At 40.8% G+C, this 20,611-nt stretch overlaps 2 protein-coding genes across 2 annotated transcripts; one reads left to right on the forward strand and one right to left on the reverse strand.

Moving 5' to 3' along the window:
- Nucleotides 1-571: 571 nt before the first annotated feature.
- LOC116519257 (neuronal acetylcholine receptor subunit alpha-3-like) lies at nt 572-5,849 on the forward strand. Its single transcript, XM_032233090.1, has 5 exons — nt 572-709; nt 938-982; nt 2,602-2,711; nt 3,723-4,740; nt 5,721-5,849. The coding sequence occupies exons 1-5, from the start codon at nt 572-574 to the stop codon at nt 5,847-5,849; spliced, it is 1,440 nt and encodes a 479-aa protein (XP_032088981.1).
- Nucleotides 5,850-8,123: 2,274 nt separating this feature from the next.
- Nucleotides 8,124-14,263, reverse strand: LOC116518891 (neuronal acetylcholine receptor subunit alpha-5-like). The gene is made up of 5 exons (XM_032232426.1): nt 14,107-14,263; nt 13,221-13,265; nt 12,462-12,571; nt 10,913-11,747; nt 8,124-9,515 (listed from the first exon to the last, which is right to left on the reverse strand). Exons 2-5 carry the CDS (start codon nt 13,245-13,247, stop codon nt 9,354-9,356), a joined length of 1,134 nt encoding a protein of 377 aa, XP_032088317.1. The 5' UTR covers nt 13,248-13,265; nt 14,107-14,263; the 3' UTR covers nt 8,124-9,353.
- Between the last annotated feature and the right edge of the window lie 6,348 nt (nt 14,264-20,611).

Raw genomic sequence — 20,611 nt, forward strand, 5'->3', positions numbered from 1 at the left:
CATGCATCTGATGAAGAGAGCGGTAGGTCGCTGAAGTTGATCTCATTGGATAAAATCTATTAGTCTGAAAAGATGCCATTGGATTTATTTGTTGGTTTGTTTGTCAAACATGTGCAAAATGACAGGTACGATCTAAGCACAGTTCACAAAATTGTCTGCTACAAAGTCCTTACCTGTCAACGACTTCTTTGGCTTCAACCTTAATAACACTCGGGCAAACAATCGATACAAACTCAAGGTATTTGAGTTTCAAACTCGATTGCAGAAAATATGACTTCAGCAACAGACTCCCTTGTTACATCCTCAAACCCCCACAGCTTCAACCTTTAACTGTTTACCGCGTACCTCACCTCTTTCCTAAGAGGTCAATAAAAGGGGCTGTGCCTACCATCCCTGACCTACCGTCCCCATCTATTTGTACTCATATCTTTTGTTCATATCCATGTTTATACCCGTACATATTTGGCAAACTAATAAATGCAGATACAAATAGAATTGCTTCTTAGATCGCCCAAAAGAGCAGAAATCTCAGATCCGTACAAGGGAAAATTGTGGTGTGTTTTTTCCAGGTATGTTTTGTTCTGATGACGAACATCGGCTTTATAAGGAATTGTTTGCCAATTATAACAAAATCATCAGGCCTGTTGAAAATGTGTCCGATCCTGTTATGGTTTGGTTTGAAGTGTCTTTATCTCAGCTGGTCAAAGTGGTGAGTAACTGGAGACCCTTTTCTTTTATTTATCTCAAAACTTTAATCTGGTTAAGCATCCTGAGTATTTTTTTCCCCATTTCCCCCCGCAGTTTAATCAATAAGTGCAATTTCCGAGAGTGTCTCATTCAAGTACTAATGGTTGGCTGTTTTAGATCAGATGCTCAGCCGAGCTTTATATAATTCAGGTTTTTAAATACAGAACATGGTTTTTTTCCCCCCACTCAGGATGAAGTGAACCAGATTATGGAGACTAATTTATGGCTGAAGCATGTAAGTAATAAATAAGAAAATAAGATTTTGTATAAAAAGAATATGAGAGAGAAGAAAAATGAAATGTGGTTTTAGAAAGACATTTCAACTTTTCAGGAGTTAGGATTCTTAACATTTTTTTTTTGCAACGCACAATCACTTATTCAGACACGCATATCCAAATAGTCTTTAAAGTAAAAGAGTTATTCCAGATATTGATGGTTTGGGAATGAAGAATTCACAGATTTTAGAAAATGCACTTTTAATACACTGCTGACATCTAATGGTCAATATTTTTTTTGCATGTAACAAATACCAGGTAGTCCTCCACTTAGTATTAGGACTACAATAGCGGGCAGGAAATTTGTCATTAAGCAGTCACAATAAGTCATTAAGTGAAGCATGTCACACCCGATTTTATGACCTGGCTCGTTGGGGAATTCTGGGCATTGAAATCCGTAGGTCTTAAATTTGCCAACTTTACATACCCCTGGAAACTTTTAAGACTTGTGGACTTCAATTCCCAGAATTCCCCCAGCTGGCTGTAGAATTCTGGGTTTTGAAGTCCACAAGTCTTAAAAGTTGCCAAGTTTGGACATTCCTGCTCTAAAATGAGGGTCTCCTTTGTCTTTGGTTAAGACAAGAGGTTGCCTGCATTACGCTTTTGGAGAGAAAAATCACAACACGCTCACCTTTGCTTGGAAGGTTGAGTCAGTTTGCAGCAGGCGGTAGAAAAGGAAAGTTGCAGATGAGTTGCTTGGGGTTCAAGAGACAGCCCCTCTCTCTATCAAACATTCAGGGAAGGCAGAAAGACTACAAGGTAGAGAGAGAGAGAAAGAGAGAAGTGTTCACAATTAGATGCACTTTTTAAAAAAAGGCCTGCCTAGTCCCTATTTTAGGTGTACTAACTAATTCTCTTCCTAAACTGCTAAACTCTTAATGAATTGTTGCAAGCTTATTTGTACTGTTTTTTCCCCCTCTTCTTCTTCTTTTCTTTTTGGAAGCAGATGAGCGCTGCTTTCTGAAGTGGTATCCAGGGCAGGGGGTGGATATAATTTGCAAGGAGAAATCCCAGTGTGGTTGGCCCAGTTTCTCTCTGCAGCAACTTGCAGAAATGCTACGGCCTGTAAAAAGCAAAAAAAAAACAAGCTCTCTATCTGCCTTTAGCCTGGGGATTTTTTTTTTCCAAAGTCTACTGCCTGGCTTTTTGCCAGCTCAGCTTTTATAGTCTTAAACTGGGGCTGGGGGATCCTGAGAGTTGAAGTCCACACGTCTTAAAATGTGTCTAGCTAGCAAGAGTGTTTCCTCAAGCCCGAGCTTGAAGACCTGTGGACTTCAACTCCCAGAATTCCCCCAGCCAGCCGTGTCTTTGGTTATCAAGTACCTGAATTATAATCATGCAAGGGTTGGGGTTAGTGAACCATTGTTTAACTTTGAGGATGGGTTGTAAGGCACTTTTTCCAGGTCAGTTGTGACTTCAAACCATTGTTAAAGGAATGGTCGTAAGGCAAGGAGTATTTATAGGATGCTTGCTTGTTCTTAAGGTGCTGTAAAGCTCTTCTCTCTTAAGGATTAGTGTTTTGGATGAAATGGGTGCACCTGGAAAAAAAAATCTCAAGTTTTTTTTTTCCTTTGGCCAGATTTGGAATGATTACAAACTCAAGTGGGATCCAGAGAAGTACGGTGGCGTCCAGTATGTCCGAGTGCCATCAAATAAGATCTGGAAACCTGACATCATGTTATATAACAAGTAAGATTACAGAATTAGACCTCTTCTTAAATTTTCTTCCCTGTAATGTACCTAAGCGCTAATGTTACTATCCCAGAGAGATGATTGCAAAAATTTCCAAGCAAAATATGCCAGAGTACTTGGGTAAATCTCACTATTAGTCTTCGTGGATCTTTCCCAAGAAACACCTGATATTTCATGAGTGTTTTCTCTCTCTCATTCTGTGTTTGTGTGTGTGAGAGAGAGGGGCGGGAGAAAGGGGGGAGAGAAAGAAAAAAGAAAGAGGGAGGAGAGGAAAAAAGAAACAGAGGAAAAAAGGAAAGAAAGAAAGAGAGAGAGAGAGAAAGGGGGGGAGAGAAAGAAAAAAGAAAGAGGGAGGAGAGGAGAGGAAAAAAGAGGACAGAGAGGAAAAAAGGAAAGAGAGAGAGAGAGAGAGAAAGGGGGGGAGAGAAAGAAAAAAGAAAGAGGGAGGAGAGGAGAGGGAAAAAAGAGGACAGAGAGGAAAAAAGGAAAGAGAGAGAGAGAGAGAGAGAGAGAGAGAAAGGGGGGAGAGAAAGGGGGGAGAGAAAGGGGGGAGAGAAAGGGGGGAGAGAAAGAAAAAAGAAAGAGGGAGGAGAGGAGAGGAAGAAAGACAGAGAGGAAAAAAGGAAAGAAAGAAAGAGAGAGAGGGGGGGGGAGGAGGAGGGGAGGCATGGCTTAATTGCATGAGTAGCATATTCCCAATCACCAGATAGGCAATGATAGGCATGACTCCTGCAGTCAACCAACTTTTGAGAGCCCTCTTCTGTGCTGCCCAGCATTGACCCAAAGGTGCTGTCAGAACTGAAGAAGCTCCTTGGATGAAAACCTCTTCAAGGAAAAACAGAGCCCAGTTGAACTTTTGGGACAATCATGATCTGGGTGACTGAGAATCTCCTCCTTTCCCCCATCTACGTTCTGCCAAGATAGTTTGCTCAGTCAACTTCGATAACTTGATCCCAACTGCCAGAACCTATTCGATGCTCAACCCGTTATCTCAATTGTGTTTGACAGTGCGATCGGAGACTTCCAGGTGGACGACAAAACGAAAGCCTTGCTCAATTACACGGGGAACGTCACGTGGATGCCTCCGGCCATCTTTAAGAGCTCCTGCAAAATAGACGTGACCTACTTCCCCTTCGACTACCAGAACTGCACCATGAAATTTGGCTCTTGGACCTACGACAAAGCTCAGATCGACTTGGTGCTCGTCGGTTCCGCCATGAACCTGAAGGACTACTGGGAAAGCGGGGAGTGGGCCATTATCAAAGCCCCCGGCTACAAGCACGACATGAAGTACAACTGCTGCGAAGCCATCTACCCAGATATCACCTATTCCTTGTACATGAGACGCTTGCCCTTGTTTTACACCATCAACCTGATCATCCCGTGTCTCCTGATTTCCTTCTTGACGGTGTTGGTGTTCTACCTTCCGTCGGACTGTGGCGAGAAAGTTACTCTGTGCATATCGGTCCTCTTATCCCTGACGGTTTTCCTCCTGGTCATAACGGAGACCATCCCCTCCACGTCGCTGGTCATCCCGTTGATTGGAGAGTACCTCCTCTTCACCATGTTGTTTGTCACTCTGTCCATCATCATCACCGTCTTCGTACTTAATGTCCACTACAGAACTCCCAGGACGCACACCATGCCGGAGTGGGTGAAGGTGGTTTTCCTCCGATTTCTGCCCCGTGTCATGTTCATGACGCGGCCCCCCAGCAACGAAGACGAGGGCAGACCCGAGAAAGGGAAGGCTTCTTCCCATGTAGAGCTGGCGCCTTTGAACCTCATCCAGGTACCCGACAGCAGGTACTGTCAAGACTGCTTCTTGTGCCAAGGGTTTACACACATGTGCTGCCTGCACGCGCATAGAACACACTCAAAGGCCACAGGCAACCTGACGCAGAGCTCCAGTTCTGAGTCTATGGATGCATTGTTTCCATCTTCGCTTATATCGCCAGAAATGAGAGACGTGATGGACAGCATCAAATACATCGCTGAAAACATGAAACTACAGAATAGAGCCAAGGAGGTATGGATGTCTTTTAATTTCCACTTCACACAACGTACTTGATGAGGCCTCTTGCTAGTAAGGCGATACTGTCCATCAGGGGTGACCAACTGTGGCCACTTTTAAGACTTGTGGATTTCAACTCCCAGAATTCCTCAAGTCAAGCTTGGCTGAAGAATTCTGGGAGTTGAAGTCCACAAGTTGGGTAACTTTGGCGTCAACTAATAGCTCTGCAACGTCCACATTTTGGTCACTTCCTGACCACACGCAAGTAACATCTGCTCAGATCAACTAAGGTCTTGTGTGGTCTCAGGCCATGTCTACTTTCTGCCAGGTGCCTGTGGAAGCATCCAAGAACGGAGGAACTTCTTAGATCTTCTGCAGGCAATAAAGAGGTACAATTTGTGACTTGCAAGATGAAAAGGTCACAGTGCTTAAGACGTAGAAACCAATATAAAAAAATACACACTTTTTTTTAAGAACGATAGGAAACAGATTTTTTTTCCCCCAAGGGGAAATAGGGAAGTCACTTATTCACCAAACCTTGTGAACAAGAGATCAAGTTAGTTTCCGGTCACCTGAATATTTATTTGGAAGCAGAGAGGAGTATTTTTTGCAAATTATCTTCCATGGCAACAGGTTCATCAGTAATTTTAATGCCTTCCCATTTCCACGGAATAGTTTACGTTCCCATATTTAACAAGCGCATCCTCAGGCTTAAAAAGATAACCAAAATTAGGCAAGGAAGAAAGTCAGGAGCCAAAGACTTATTTTTCATTTAAGTCCCCCTCTCCCCCCAGTTAGTTTCAAGTATAGATTTGAGACAGAAGACCTGAGGGTCTGCCTTTTGAAGATGTTCAACCGCAGGCCTAGTTTTGAAACTATTTATTGTACTCTCTGCAAAGACAACTGTAACAATCAATGGCTTTGAAATATGCATAGCAGGCGCACAAAATAGATTATTAGAAAATTGATGTAATTTTCCTGCTTATTTCTTCCAGACTCAAGATGACTGGAAATATGTTGCCATGGTAATTGATCGGATTTTCCTGTGGGTATTTATTCTCGTGTGTATTTTGGGGACAGCGGGATTGTTCCTGCAACCGCTGCTGATCAGAGATGAAGTTTAAACAAGGTGACACAGCAAAAAATGACTTTTTTTTTCTTCTCCTTCTGGGGTGTCTAAACACATTACACTGATGTTGAACTACTTATTTCTGCTTCTTTGAGTACCAAAATAAAGATACCGAAGGACATATAGAAAACAACTGATGTTGTATTATTCTGAGGTATTGTATAAGACCAAAGGATTTTTATGTCTAGGTTTTTCCATTTTTTGAGAGAGAAAATTTTTATGGTTGTCAGATTAAGCCTTAAAATAGCATTAATTTATTCTGCAGAAGTTTGTAAAATGAGAGTCAAGATCGTCTCATTAATACAGAAATGCAGATCCCTGCAATTTTAATAAGCCAAATATTAAAATCAGATAACAATTATGTTACAAGGATTGGGGATTACAGCAGCAGCACCAATATATCAGGGAGAAAACCAAGCAGATCCAAGATAACTACAGACCTATCAGTTTCTTGAGGGCCTAAGCTGGAAATATTTAGCATGACTGGAAACTGAGCAGTGGTGGGTTGCAGGCGGTACACCCCGGTACGGGCGTACGGGAGCCTCTCTGGAGCACCAGGTACCGTTCCGGTATGGTGCGTACAGCTCCTGCACTCAGCTGAGCAGCTGGAGCATTGCAGAGGCGTCGCTGGACGTTAAGATGCATGAGGGCACTGCATTCGTTCATGTGGAGGACGCTGGGGCCCGTTGCAACTGTACCGGTTGCAGTGGGATCCGGAACCCGCCACTGAAACTGAGGTATAACTGGACTAGTACAAGCTGAGCTCCAAGGATGCTCACCACAGATATACAAAATAATTTGCACAAATTAAAATTTCCTCTTCATGTGGCCTTTTTTCAGACTTGCAAACCAAACTGCCACAGCTACACCAAGAGGACAAAAGGAACGTATGCAGATTCTAAGAAGCTGTATTTGAAAAGGCCATTTCTTAAAAATTAGGGGTCAGCTGGAATCCACCAGATTCCCGGCTCAGCCAGAAATTCAAGAGAATTAATTTTTTTTAAATGGAGATAAAACAGAGGAAAGGCTCCCTTTGTGTGAGAGAGAAACAGAAGAAACCAGAGGAAGCGTATGTACATCCATAGGCTCCTTGGTGCTTTCTGACCTTGATTGTTTTCTTGCAGGCGTTTCATTACCAAACTTGGTAACATCATCCATGCTAAGAGGGAGTGGAGTTTGCTCTCATTTTAGTTGGGTAGTTAACTAAGAAAAAAAGTAAACAGCAGCCTAATTAAGGAACCAACCCACCAAGCCACTAGTATATAAAATATATTGGATTACTATCTTAGCCCTGACCCCACATTTCAACCCTGAACTACGAATATTCTCTTTTATCAATATATATATATATCCATTTTAAATTACCGAGTCAAACTGAGTTATTTGGCCAAGGGCTTCAAAGAAATCTTTGAGAAGTAGATTAGAAGGAAAAGGGAACATTTATAAAGATTTGGAGAATTGTTTATTAACATGGGACATTGCAGCAGACAAATGAAATTAAGATGATAGTGAGCATTGGTTTTCAGCTTCTGGTCTCAAGGAAGCTAAATCAAAGGAAAAGAACAGGAATGATTTTTCTACGAAAGGCAACAAATCTCGGCTACTTATATGAAAAAGGCTGAGAGGAAGACATGAAACCCCCTAAGCAATGCAGATAAATATTAAGGAATCTTTAATTAACCCACTTTCCAAATGATGGTTTCCTAATGAAATACATTATATAATTTAAAAAGTCCCCTGGGATTTACAAACTTAACAAACAGCAAGTATCAAACGCAAAGTTTAATTTATTGTCTATAATTATCATCTTTAAAGTGCATTTAGTACACTTCTAAAATCTAAAAATAAATCTGTTTTTAAAAAAAATATTTTAAAAATTCCCAGCTATACACAAAATACAACTATAATGATGAATATCCCAGCTCATATCACCGCAAACATTCATTTCGGAACTGTTGTGTAATTGACACATAGCATATTGTTCATTCCATGATTTGATTGTTCATTTCGAAGAAAGGAATAATGAATGGCTTCTGTAAGGCTACGAAGAAAACTGCATGAGAGTCGAGCCGCATGGGAGGGTGTCTTTATTTTCTTACATTCACAGAAATTCATAGCAGACTTCAGCTACTTTGGTTAGAATTAGAATAGAGCTAGGAGGGACCTTGGAGGTCTTCTAGTCCAGCCCCCTCTGCTCAAGCAGGAGATCCTATACCATTTCAGACAAGAGATTGTCCAATCTCTTCTTAAAAACCTCCAATGATGGATAGCACCCACAATTTCTGGTGGCAAGCTGTTCCACTGGTTAATTGTCCTCACTGTTATTGTGTTATCGCAACACACAAAAAAATTTGGGATTATTTAGAAGGGAAATTGCATTAGGAAGTCGAAAACACTCCATGGTGTACTTGCATATTTCACAACTTTCTGTGCCGCCTTACACTTTTCACCCTTCCCACTCCATCCAGTTCCTTGGAAAACTGAGCTTAATTCTGTGTGACAGTTTGGGAATCAAATGCTAAGTGTAAGAGACGGAGAGCCCTCATCTGCTACAAGGATTACTCACGCGTCACATGAGCGGACTAAAAAAAATCTAAAACGTTCTGTATTTCTCAGTAGAGGCAATGCGGAAGACCGTTGTATTTTGAGGAGTTTAGCGGCATAATTTGATTTCTCCTTCACATTTATTTCTTTAGCGTACGGCATAAAATGCATGGATGGCAGCAGTAAAGGTGTATGGAAATAACACATAACAACATTACACACGTAAGATGGAGATTCGTAGTCAATTTCGTAAGAAATTCAAGAAGAGATTCCTTTACATTAGTCTAAGAGGTGTCCAAGCTTTGCTAATTTAAGACCCGTGGACTTCAACTCCCAGAATTCCCCAGTCAGCTGGATGGGGAATTCCAGGAATTGAAGTTCAGTCTTAAAGTTGCCAAGGTTGGACAGCCCTGGTCTAGACGTTCAGAGCTCATTCTGAGCTAATGTGCTTTTTAAAAAACTTTAGTTTTTTTGCGAAGAGGAGCTGTGAAATCTTCCCATTGTGCAAAGCTTTGTTTTTCATCTGTGAAAATCTCAGAGTTTCAAAACTTTAAAAAAATCTCTTTATTCCTTGGTGTGCTCATTGTCTCTGGATCCAGAAGAACCAATTGCCTGGGCATATGACCCCTGCCCTGATCCCTGACAAAACTTCTCCGCATCCACTGCTGCAGCAGTTTCAATGATGTGCATACTAGACACCTTAAATGTTAAAGTGTCGTGTTAATACTTTTTGTTATATAAATAATCTTAAGAATGCTGATGGCATCCAGATAGGCTATAATTAAGAGGGGGGGGGGAATCCATCTTACAATTTTCCTGGTTAAACATCACCATTAATTTCCCCCTCCCAATTGCATTCTCAGACATTTCATTATTAGTTTAGAAAGTACTTAAAATATATCTAGGAATTCGCATATCTAGAAACACTGCTGGAATTCTGCCCCTATTCACTCACTTATTTATTAACAATCCCTGCATGGAGTGGTACTATTTTGCTTGCCCATTTATGAATTGCAGGAAGAAACAGAGCCAGGGACCCAGTAACCGCAACCAGAAAGAACAGCCAAAGGAACACGCGGTCAAGCACCTGAGCTATAAACTTCCAGTCATCCACAACCTAAAAAAAGAAGAAGAAAAAAAAGTCAGTAACTTTCCTTAAGCATTTGGTTCTATCTTGAGTTTAATTCCCTAGAACAGTGTTTCTCAACCTTGTCAACTTGAAGATGTCTGGATTTCAACTCCCAGAATTCCCTGGCTGGGGAATTCTGGGAGTTGAAATCCAGACATCTTCAAGTTGACAAGGTTGAGAAACACTGCCCTAGAAATAACAAAGCAGGCAGAGGCAACAAAAGTCACAGAATAATAAATAGAAGGGATACAAATCAGAAATATATAAACCATTGTTATAATAGGTATTCCCTATTGTAGAGTTTACTTATTACTCAATAGTATAAATTACTGAAACTGAATTTTATCATGGAATTAAAAAAAACCAGTCCATTTAAAAATACTTGTGCTTGTTAAGGCTTGAATCATATTTTTTTTAATATAAACTAGGGAAAAATGGATTACAGACAAATATGAGTCACTCTAAGAGATAGAAATCATTTCTCTTATTTTTTTTAGCATGCTATTGATCCAAAATCCTCACTATCTTGATCCAAAACAATAGACCAAATTATTCATATGATACCCATCACTCAAACGATAGTAAGATATGACAAAAACTATTCAATGGTTTAGATATTGCGACGTTGCTACTGAAAGAATGGTTTCCATCAACAGAACTAAGATTTCCTTTTCTCTCAAAGACATCCAAAACCAGTACAGCATCTAAAATCAACCAAATAATTAAGGTTCTTCCTTCCTGTAGCTCGGGGTTGAACTGTGGATTCCTTGATGTTCTCTGAGTTTGGTTGTTTTCTTACAGACATTTCATGGCCCAGCTAGGTTACATCATCAATATGAGATTATCACTGTCAACATCATTAGAGCACTGATGATGCTACCTAGTTGGGTAATGAAATGTCCGCAAGCAAACAACCAAGCTCATAAAGCACCAAGGGCTCAAGATTAAGGTTCTACTGCCTAACCTCGTGTATTACTGTATTTTTCAGACTATAAGATGTACTGGAGTATAAGACGCACCAAGATTTCAAAGCGGAAAATAAGGGTAAAAAAGGTTTTTGTCCTCCCCGGCTCCCAGAAGCATTCTGCAGGCCTCCCAAACCCTCTGTGCATCCCACTTTTGTGAAAAACTAGCCCAATTTTGGCCTCCCAAACCCCCAGGAGCACTCTGCAGGCCTCCCAAACCCTCTGTGTGCCCTGTTTTTATGGAAAACAGGATATGAGGGGCGGGGTTTCAGGACGCAAAAAATGGCCGTATTGGGTGTAGAAGACGCATCGACATTTCCACCTTCTTTTTTTTGAAGGGGGGGGGAGGGGAGTCTTACACTCCAAAAAGTACGGTATGTTCAACTCAGCCATTGAGTGCAACACAACTCGAACACACACCTCATGTACTTTGTTCTCTTTGACAATGTGTCTTATAATGTACCGGACAGAATTCAAGGCTGCTTCCAAAGTATTCCTAGATTCCTCGGATCCCTGGGTGCCCGTCGTCTCTTCTTCCTTTGGCACCGAGTACCTATCGACGTGACTTCTCATGCAAAGTAGTTTGGGAAGCTTGTGGAGGAATATTTTGCGGACCCACGGCGCCATCGTGTTGTGCGTCGACGAGGATCGATGATGAACGTTAATAGCAAAGACAGTGATGACTATAGACAGCGTCACAAAAATCATGGTGAAGACCAAGTACTCGCCAATCAGAGGAATGACTTTAGAAGAAGAGGGAATGATTTCTTCTATGACTAGAAGGAAGACGGTGAGCGAGACCAGAACGGAAGTGCAGAGGGAGATTTTCTCCCCTTCGTAGGCGGGAAGATAGAAGACGAGGATGGTTAAGAAAGATAGCCCTATGCATGGAACAATGAGGAAGAGAGTGTAAAAGAGAGGCAAGCGCCTAATTATAAACGAGTAGGTAATAAAGGGGTACCAGCAGCTTCCATCAGTTCTGTTCCTTCTGATACCCGTTGCCGTTACTATTTCCCATTCTCCATTATCAAAGAAATCTCTTTTGTCTACTTCTTCATCCACAAGGATTATATCCACCTGAGAACCATCGTATGTCCACGAGCCAAACTTCATGGAGCAGTTCTGGAGGTCAAATGGAAAATAAGTGACGTCAATGGTGCAAGAGCTTTTAAAGTTTGCAGGTGGGGTCCAAACAATAGTGCCATCGTGCTTCACTATGGCCTTTGTAGACGTCCCTTCAAAATGACCATCTGCACTGAAAGAATATCAGCAAAGGGTTACAAAAGGTGGAAAGATATTGTTTTTCCACAAAAAGCTACAGTAAGTGTACTTTTCTCCCAGGGTAAAATTATTTTGAAATTGTATATAATCCTTTACAGACATAAAAATTGAGTTAATGTAGATGTCCCCTGTAGGGCACCCTCCAGCCACGATTCAAAGAATTAATTTAATGAATTGATGAAATGAATAGGAGCTAATGAGTAAGTAAAATCAGGATTTTGAATTATCCTCTTTTGAAAGGAATGGATGGAATCTTTTTTGCAGGCACGCCCGCCCTTCTATAAAAACTTTCTCCTTCAACAGGTAAAAAAATAAAACCGTGTTTCTTAATGAGGTGCTGCACTTCTTAACATGATGAGATCCTCAAATGAGGACCCAAATATCTTCTACCAGTGCTCCGAATGCAGTCTCTGGGGAATAGGCTCAGCATCTTTTCTGATGCTTCTTGTTCATTTTTTCCAGAAGGACAAGTAGTGGTATTAAATTAAGGGGAATACTCCTGGTTTTTAATTCCCTCTGGGTAAGAACTCTCTGCAATCCTATGAGTCTTCTTCCTTGGGGGATTGAATCCTTTTATTTCATTATCCATCCAGGTCTTTTTAGCCTGGTTTTTCCTCACACTCTCCTGGGCCCAAGTCTATATGGTCAATCTGCCATTTTAATATATTTTAAAAAGTGAAATGCTTACTTATCATATAGAACAATGTCTGGAATCCATAGTGAAGCTGAAGGGACACGGATAGATGTTATTCCGGCATAGTCCTCGGGATCCCACATCAGCTTCACATCAACCCATTCCTGCAAAAGAATAGAGACTTTTTTTCTTCAATTTTATCTTGAACTTGAAACAGCCCACAAAGCAACAATTGAAACATTTACTATGTTACTATTAAAGTTGCTACTTTGCTTCAAAATCGTATTTGTTTGTAGTTTTTATTTTGTTACTTTTGATAAACTTACAAGATTTATTTATTTATTATTTATTAATTAGACTTATATACAGCTTCATAAGGCTTTCAGCCCTCTCTAAGCGGTTTACAGATATATATATTTTTTTAGCAAATTGAGTCAGCAAATTGCCCCCACAGTCTGGGTCCTCATTTCACCCACCTCGGAAGGATGGAAGGCTGAGTCAACCCTGAGCCGGTGAGATTAGAACCGCTGAACTGCAGATAACAGTCAGTTGAAGTGGCCTGCAGTACTGCACCCTAACCACACCACCTCGGCTCCTAAAACTCATGTTGTCTTGCACAGGAATGTTTTCTGATTCTAATGTTTTTGGAAAACCCATTCTCGCTGCTTTGAATCCCTTGCCTATTTACTGTAAATCATTCAGGGTCGATAAGAGAATCCAGATCCTATCTTTTGATGCAACCCAAAGGCATGAATCATCAATCCACCAATATTATGAAGAGTCCCACGCATAAGATTTTCAACCGGGACTCACTTGCTTCAGCCAAACATTTGTGGTCATCAACTGGTTTTTTTCATCCTATTGGAAGAAAAATGTATTAGATATAATCAAAGGTTTTAGAAGGTGAGAGCCAGATAGCGCTTCAGCATCTGAACTGGACCTTGGCAAGACTTCTGGTAGCTTCCCCCTCCTAAACAGGTGCCTTCCAATGTGCCACCAGTCTGAACTACCAGACCCATACTCGTAGGGTTCACACAGGCTACTTCATAGTTCTATGCCTATTCCGCAGGAATCCCCCTGGACTGGCAGCTTTTGCCTGTGAAAGCCTAGATGACGCTCAAAGGCATTTGAAGCAGGAGCTATCATACCTTGCCCTATTGTGTTTACTTAAGGTCCCTCCTAATTTCCCACTTGAGATCCCCTCCCCACTGGGACTGATGTCCAACAATTATGAAACAATCCAATAGTTGTAAGGCACCAAATACTCAAGAGCACCAAAAATGTTACCATTGCTATTGCTAATAGGAATACTGGGAAACCTTTTAAGTTAGTTAAAAGACATATAATCTTTTTTGTATCTTACAGACTCAGAGGTATAAGGTGCTTTTTTTAACATTCACCTGAAGTTGTAATCCATGTTGATAGTCTATTTATCACACTTTCACTTAATGTCCTCTGACTAATCAAAGTGGCTATTTAGGTTGCGGGTGGGAGAGAAATCCCTGTCTCCACCTGCCCTGGAATCATACTACTACTGCTATTTGCAAGTAATTTCTCCTACATCTTGAGTACAAAGTATGCTTATAATTATTAAGGGCAGATTATATTTCAGAAACATGGTAGAAATTCTACAAAACAGGCAACCCACTGTATGTCTTCAGATAGTTTGAATTTTAAAATGTATCAGTTTCTAACATACCACATCCACCAACTGGGAAATTGCAAGACCAAATTTCACTTTGATGGTATCGTTCAAGTGCTCGACTGGACGAACCCATCGTTCATAGTCTTCAAATAAATATTTAAATAAACGGTCTTCACTTTTAGCAATAAAAGAAGGTTCAGATGTACCTGCACAAAAGATGACAATGAAGTTTTACTTTTTTAAAACAATCCAGAGAAATTATTTAATATTTAACTCACGTAATTTGCCCTGTCACAATAGAAGTTTGCCATAAAGTTAAAAAGCTACAGTTCCCTTCTGTTTGAACACAGAGGGAATAAAAGAACAGGTCGAGTAACTCTTTTATTCTACAGATTTAGCTTTTGAAATTGTCAACAAAGTTAAACTGGATGGTAATGACCACTGGAAATGTAAATCATAATAGAGACTTGTATCTCAAAGTTATGTTTTACGGGAAGGGAGGGGAATATTATGTTTAAGTAACCAGTCCCAGAAGTTAGTGGTAAATTGAAGATGAAGAATTAAGGAGGAAAAAAGTAGAAAATATGGAACCATGCATTTCTACTTATTTATAGTTTGATTAGTCTATAGATTTATTGGCATGAATACAAATTGACAATTTATGTAAATAGATATGTAAATCAAGAAGAGCCTTCAGGCTCCATGCTATAAGTATTGTAGGCTATTAGATTTCATTTGTGATGGTATTGAACTTATGCGACAGTAATTTTCAGTATCAGCAACACTGTATTGCCCTTCTTCCACTTAAAACATTCAATATTTGCTTTCACAGCAATTGCCAACATATTTCACATAGTGTATGAAAGTTTATTTCTGGAGAACTAAAAGTGACATATTCATTGCTCTCCCTATCCTATTGAAAATATTACAAGGAGTGGAATAGGGATATTTATGTGTACAAGTGCTCCCAAAGTTAATACACTGTATTGCTTAACATTTTGTGAGAGGAACATAAAATATTGTTACTTTTATTACACAGTACTGTATTTTTGTACATTAAATATCACAAAACGTAGCCTGCGAGCTCATATTTTAAAATGGAACAATTCAAAGACTATTTAAAATTGTTTAATGAAGAACAAAGAAACCATTTTGAATTTCCTAGCATGTTGAATCACCCATATTTTACTTAAATACTTATTCTGGCACTTTAATGGAAAATGCTATTCTCAGACACATTAGATGATGTGCATTGATAATTAACTTCTAGGGCTATGCAAATCACTTGAAATTGCCCAGTCAATTTCTTTTGCTGCAAAAAAGAAAAAAAGAAAGAAATACAATGGCTACACATGTGCAGAAGATAACTAGCAGCAATTCTGAACAACTCAGTGAAGAGATGTGGTTCACGCATTGCAGAACACTTGTTTTGGGAGATTTGCACAGCTCTATTTTCCAGCTACTGAAGCAGAGAAAATCCTGCCATACCTATTCTTCCACTAAAGAGGGACTTGGTACTTAAGACTATGCTTTCAGCTGATGAACCACAAAGGTTCAAGTGTAGTCATACAAAACTATTTTTTAATTCCAATGATGAAACAGTGATTCAAACTGTTTAAAAGAATAAAACTTGTTCTGATTACAGAAGATGGCTGTCCTGTTCACAAAATGTGATTCTTGATTACCGTACTGCATTCAGAAATAATTCTATTACAATTCACCATTTGTTTAGGTTGTATTTTTAAAAATTGATTATGTGCGGGATTTGGCTCTTAGCGGGGACAAGAGAGATGGATTTTATCCAGGAGAATCTGTCCCCAACCTGGTCCTTCAGGTGCACCTATTGTGGCAGTAATTGAGTCATTAGATTAACTTTATGCCAATGAACTGTATATTTGTACAGCTAGATGTCCTCTAGCTGTACCACATATTGCTTTTTCATTTCACTTCACAATAGCTAAATCTAAAAGAAATGGTTCAAGTCAGGTTTTTTTTTCTATACCATCTGTCATAGAAGATGACTGAAAAATCCCCCTTGCAGTCATTAAGACTCAAAACACCTATGCCCCTTTCTATTTTTATTAAATGTCTCTATCCACTAACCAGATACAACAGGCAGTTCAAACACATTTAAACACCACATCTGGAAACATTCTTATCTGAAGAAAATTGTTTCTTGCCTTCAACTGTGATCTTACAACCTTTGTACACTGCTACGGTATTTAATTTGCCACATAATACCTATGTTATGCCAAGTTGTATTTCCGGAGTTGTTGTGTCTCCCCCCCCCCCCCCCGAAGTAGCCAAATCAATATTTTTGCTTATCAAAATATCAAGAAAGCAACCGTTTTAGTGAGAAAAACAGCCATAGGATACTAGAAGAGGGCAGTGAAGTTACAGGTATCTAGAAGGGGAACCTAATAACAATTGTGTATAAATAATATATGTTCAGGAAAAAAGCACTGCCTTAACATTTTCAGTTTCTTCTGAAAAACAAAAAACTGCAAATCTGTTTAAGCTGGATCTATCAAAACCCTTTTCATTACATAAAGGGGAAAGCTCTTAAAAGACGTTTTGCTAACTTGTGCTTCTCTTTTACACACCCAGTTACAAAAATAATGTCTAAACCTTCAGTCCTCCTTCAGGTCAGGTTGAAAATATCGATCTCCCCAAGACAAACATATATCCCTGCAGTCTTAACCATTCAAATCTCCACCCCCCAAAAAAACCCTCTTTATCCAGTGACAGCCCTTGGTTAAAAACAGAAAACATCCTTTGCTGCTTGTTGGCCAGAGCAAACAAAATAAGCTAGAAAAGATGAAGTCGAGATGAACTCTTTCCAGGGCTCCTGAACAACTGGAAAGAGCAGCAGCTGGCAGATATCTATTTAAAGTCAGGATGAGAGAATCAAATCACAACCTCCTTTGGTTAAAAAAACCATTTTGTTCAACCTGGGCAAACCAGATTATTGCATGAGTGAATACACACTTTGCTACATCCTGCCTTCATGATGTGGGGTTTTTTTCCCTTTCCTTCTCACCAATGCAGCACAATGGAGCGTAGCCAACCCCCTCCCTGCCCTTCAGTTAACCACCGCAGTTATTAATGTTTGAACCTGCACTTCTAGCTAAAGTCTTGCAGATGCAGAGGCAAAAAGTCTTACAAAAACAGATTACAGTGTCTCTTAGGGAAGGCTGGATGGATCAGGTTGCAATTTTTGTCATCGGGATAAGGACAGTAATCCTGCAATACGACATCAGAATAAGGCTGTAATAATACACCCCACCCCCACCCTAACCCACTTACAGAGGCATCAGCCCCACTGAAATACAATGGAAGTGGCTTTCCGAATAGAGAAGCCCAGAATGGAAGTAGGAAAAAAGCAGCCCTTATATAGTTATGACACTTACAAATTTTTTATTTTATTGATTTATGATGAAATTTATTTGCCGCTCCTCTCATATCCAACAGCTACGCATATAGTGTGTTTGTAAGTCTGGATGGACAGATAGACAAAGAGAGCGAGATAGATAGATAGATAGAAATATAGATAGATAGAAATATAGATACACATAGATAGATAGATAGAGAGAGATGATAGATAGATAGATAGATAGATAGATAGATAGATAGATAGATAGATAGGTAGGTAGATAGATATAGGATAGATATAAATGAGAGAGGAGGGATAGATAGATACACATAGATAGAAAGATAGATAGATAAGAGAGAGATGATAGATAGATAGATAGATAGATAGATAGATAGATAGATAGATAGATAGATAGGTAGGTAGATAGATAGGATAGATATAAATGAGAGAGGAGGGAAGGATAGATAGATAGATAGATAGACAGATAGATAGATAGATAGAAAGATACACATAGATAGAAAGATAGAGATAGATATAGATGATAGATATAGATAGATAGATAAATAGATAGAAAGAAAGATAGATATACATAGATAGATAGAAAGATAGATAGATAGATGGATGGATAGATAGGACAGATAAAAAGATAGAAAAAGAAAGAACGAAAGAAAAAAAAGAGAGAGGAGAGACAGATGACAGATAGATAATGGAGACTTAGATGATACATAAATTATTAACTACTTTATAACTGTTATTGTTATTTTGGGAGGCATGACATACATAACTGAACTCATTACTAATATTCTATCTGTAACACAGTTATGCATATGCCATGTATAAACCAAGCAAGTGCGCGCACACACACACACACACACACACGGTATATGCCTGCAAATGATTAATCATGAATATAAATCTCTCACCTCTATGCACATACACACCTATGGATTTGCACAATCATGCACTCTCCCCTCCTATCCCTCCCTGCAGTAATGCATTTGCATGCTCATGCACACCTGCCTCGACCCTCCCCTCCAACCCCCCCCACCCCCAAATCCACTTTAGGGGTACTTCCTGAGGGGAAGCAGTTTATAAATACTTTTAATACATACATCCAACATCTCCCCCCCACCCCACACATACAACCCCTCCCCAGCCAGCCTCCTTTTAGAGTTTCTACCTCATGCAGCAGAACTCCTGCGCAATAGTTGGACCCTATTCGACCCCCCCCCCCAATCCCCGTCCAGCCTCTGTGACAGTTAGTTCCTAATTATTAAGGGGGGGGGGTGGGTGTTCCAGGTTGGCTGCCTGGAAACCCCCCTCCCCCCCAAGTAACTGCCTTCTTCGCGCGCTCTTCATTGGGCAGGCTCGTGACGCGCATCTCGGCTCCCGGGACATTCACACGAGCGGGGGGGGTTGACGCGTGTCTCCGCGTTACCCAGAAAACGGGCGCCGGAGGTTCCGTGACCGGCGGAGAGGAGCAGCAGGAGCGGCAGCAGAGGAGCCTCGGCCATGGCCCCGCGCGGCGAAAGCGGCCGCCGGGACGCGGACGAAGGAGCGGAGCCGCTTCTCCTCAGATGCGCCTCAGCGGGGAAAGCCCGCCGGCTGCCGCTTAGGAGAGGAAGCCCCGCCCCCGGGGGCGTGGCTATAAAAGGGCGGGAAAGCCTCGAGGCCGCTCCCTCCCACAGCTGGGATTGGCCTACGGCTCCCGGCATCCTCGCAGCTCCGTTCTCAGCTGAGGGGCTGATGGGAGTTGTAGGCTCCCCCTCCGTGAGGGCCGAGTTTCAGCCAACCCGCAACTTTGCTCCATGCTGTCAAACGCGTTGGCCCACCTCACAGGGCTGTTGTGAGGAGCATGAAAGAAAGCTAGGACCACTAGGAGCTCGGTTATCCACAAAAAAATAATTAAAAGAGGGATAAAAAAATAAACGAAATAAATAAAATTATATCTTAAATAAATAAAGCCGTCTCCCAGATTTCCCTACTCGCATTTTTACATGCTTTCGAACTGCTAGGTTGGTGGAAGCTGGGGCAAATAACGGGATTCGAACCGCCGAACCTTTCTGATCGACAAGCTCAGCATCTTAGCTGCTGAGCCGCCGTGTCCCTAAAAACAAATGAAATTAATAAAACTCTATCTCAAAATAAATAAAACCGCCACCCGGATTACTCTGAAGTTTTTGGGTTTTTTTGCTTTAACGTTGCTCCAGGCTGTCTAACGCAGTGTTTCTCAACCTTGGCAACTGGAAGATGTCCGGACTTCAACTCCCAGAATTCCCCAGCCAGCATGCTGGCTGGGGAATTCTGGGAGTTGAAGTCCGGACATCTTCCAGTTGCCAAGGTTGAGAAACACTGGTCTAACGCATCGGCCCACCTCACAGGGCTGTCGTGGGGGGCACCAAAGACAGCTGGGAAACCCATGCAGTTGGAGCCGTTATCCACGAAATAAATAAAACTATTATCTTAAATAAATAAAACCCTCTCCCGGATTGCTCTGAAGGTTGTTTTTAAGGGGGTTGACCGTTCAATTTCTGTATTTATTCGAAGGGGCCAGGCACAGCGCAATGCATTTTGCAGAAGGCAAGAAATATTAACTCGTTTACACTTCCTGGGAGGAGCTTGCTGATGGTGGCAGCTTAAAATTAGCTGCCCCCGAATTCCTGGTCACGTATCTGTTTAGATGATCATCTATCTATCTGATGTCTTAACAAGTTTCTTATCCTTCAGGCAAGAAGATATAGTTTTGCTGGCAAATGCCCTTCGATTTTTGCAGCTTCTGCGTCTGCAGAGAGAGGGGGGCCAGCCCAAAGCAGAACGGTGTCCGTGCTGGGAACTTCAAACTGCCCCGTGCAGTACAAACTAAGATCTCTCCCACTCAGTTCACAGCTTTGATTTATTTGATTTTAATACGAGCTGAATCCGTTTACGAGGACATTAATTGTTTACCAAGATCCTAGCTTCTCTCTTTTTTTTTTTTACAAGATCTTCCTCTGAAAATCTATTTACTTAGAGGCTTTTAAAATGGCACCGAGCCGGCTGGATTCTCCTGTAACAATGATTATTTTCTTAATCTCCTTGTTAAACGCTACAGAATTCTAAAACTTCAAAGAAACATTAACTCGTTTAGTAACCAATGGCACCGAAAAAAAGCGATTTGCATCTGTGGTCCTGTCCTTGGACTTATGA

Source organism: Thamnophis elegans, chromosome 16 (genome assembly GCF_009769535.1).
Source record: "Thamnophis elegans isolate rThaEle1 chromosome 16, rThaEle1.pri, whole genome shotgun sequence".
Classification (NCBI taxonomy): domain Eukaryota; kingdom Metazoa; phylum Chordata; class Lepidosauria; order Squamata; family Colubridae; genus Thamnophis; species Thamnophis elegans.

Excerpts from the sequence above, each read along its gene's own strand:
- LOC116518891 (XM_032232426.1), bottom strand. The coding sequence starts at position 13,247 with ATGACCACAAATGTTTGGCTGAAGCAA. Across the intron at positions 12,572-13,220 it reads CAAATGTTTGGCTGAAGCAA|GAATGGGTTGATGTGAAGCT; the intron begins GTGAGTCCCGGT and ends ATTCTTTTGCAG. Across the intron at positions 9,516-10,912 it reads AAGAGAACAAAGTACATGAG|GTTGTGGATGACTGGAAGTT; the intron begins GTGTGTGTTCGA and ends TTCTTTTTTTAG.
- LOC116519257 (XM_032233090.1), top strand. The coding sequence starts at position 572 with ATGTTTTGTTCTGATGACGAACATCGGCTTTATAAGGAATTGTTTGCC. Across the intron at positions 983-2,601 it reads CTAATTTATGGCTGAAGCAT|ATTTGGAATGATTACAAACT; the intron begins GTAAGTAATAAA and ends TCCTTTGGCCAG. Across the intron at positions 2,712-3,722 it reads GACATCATGTTATATAACAA|TGCGATCGGAGACTTCCAGG; the intron begins GTAAGATTACAG and ends TGTGTTTGACAG.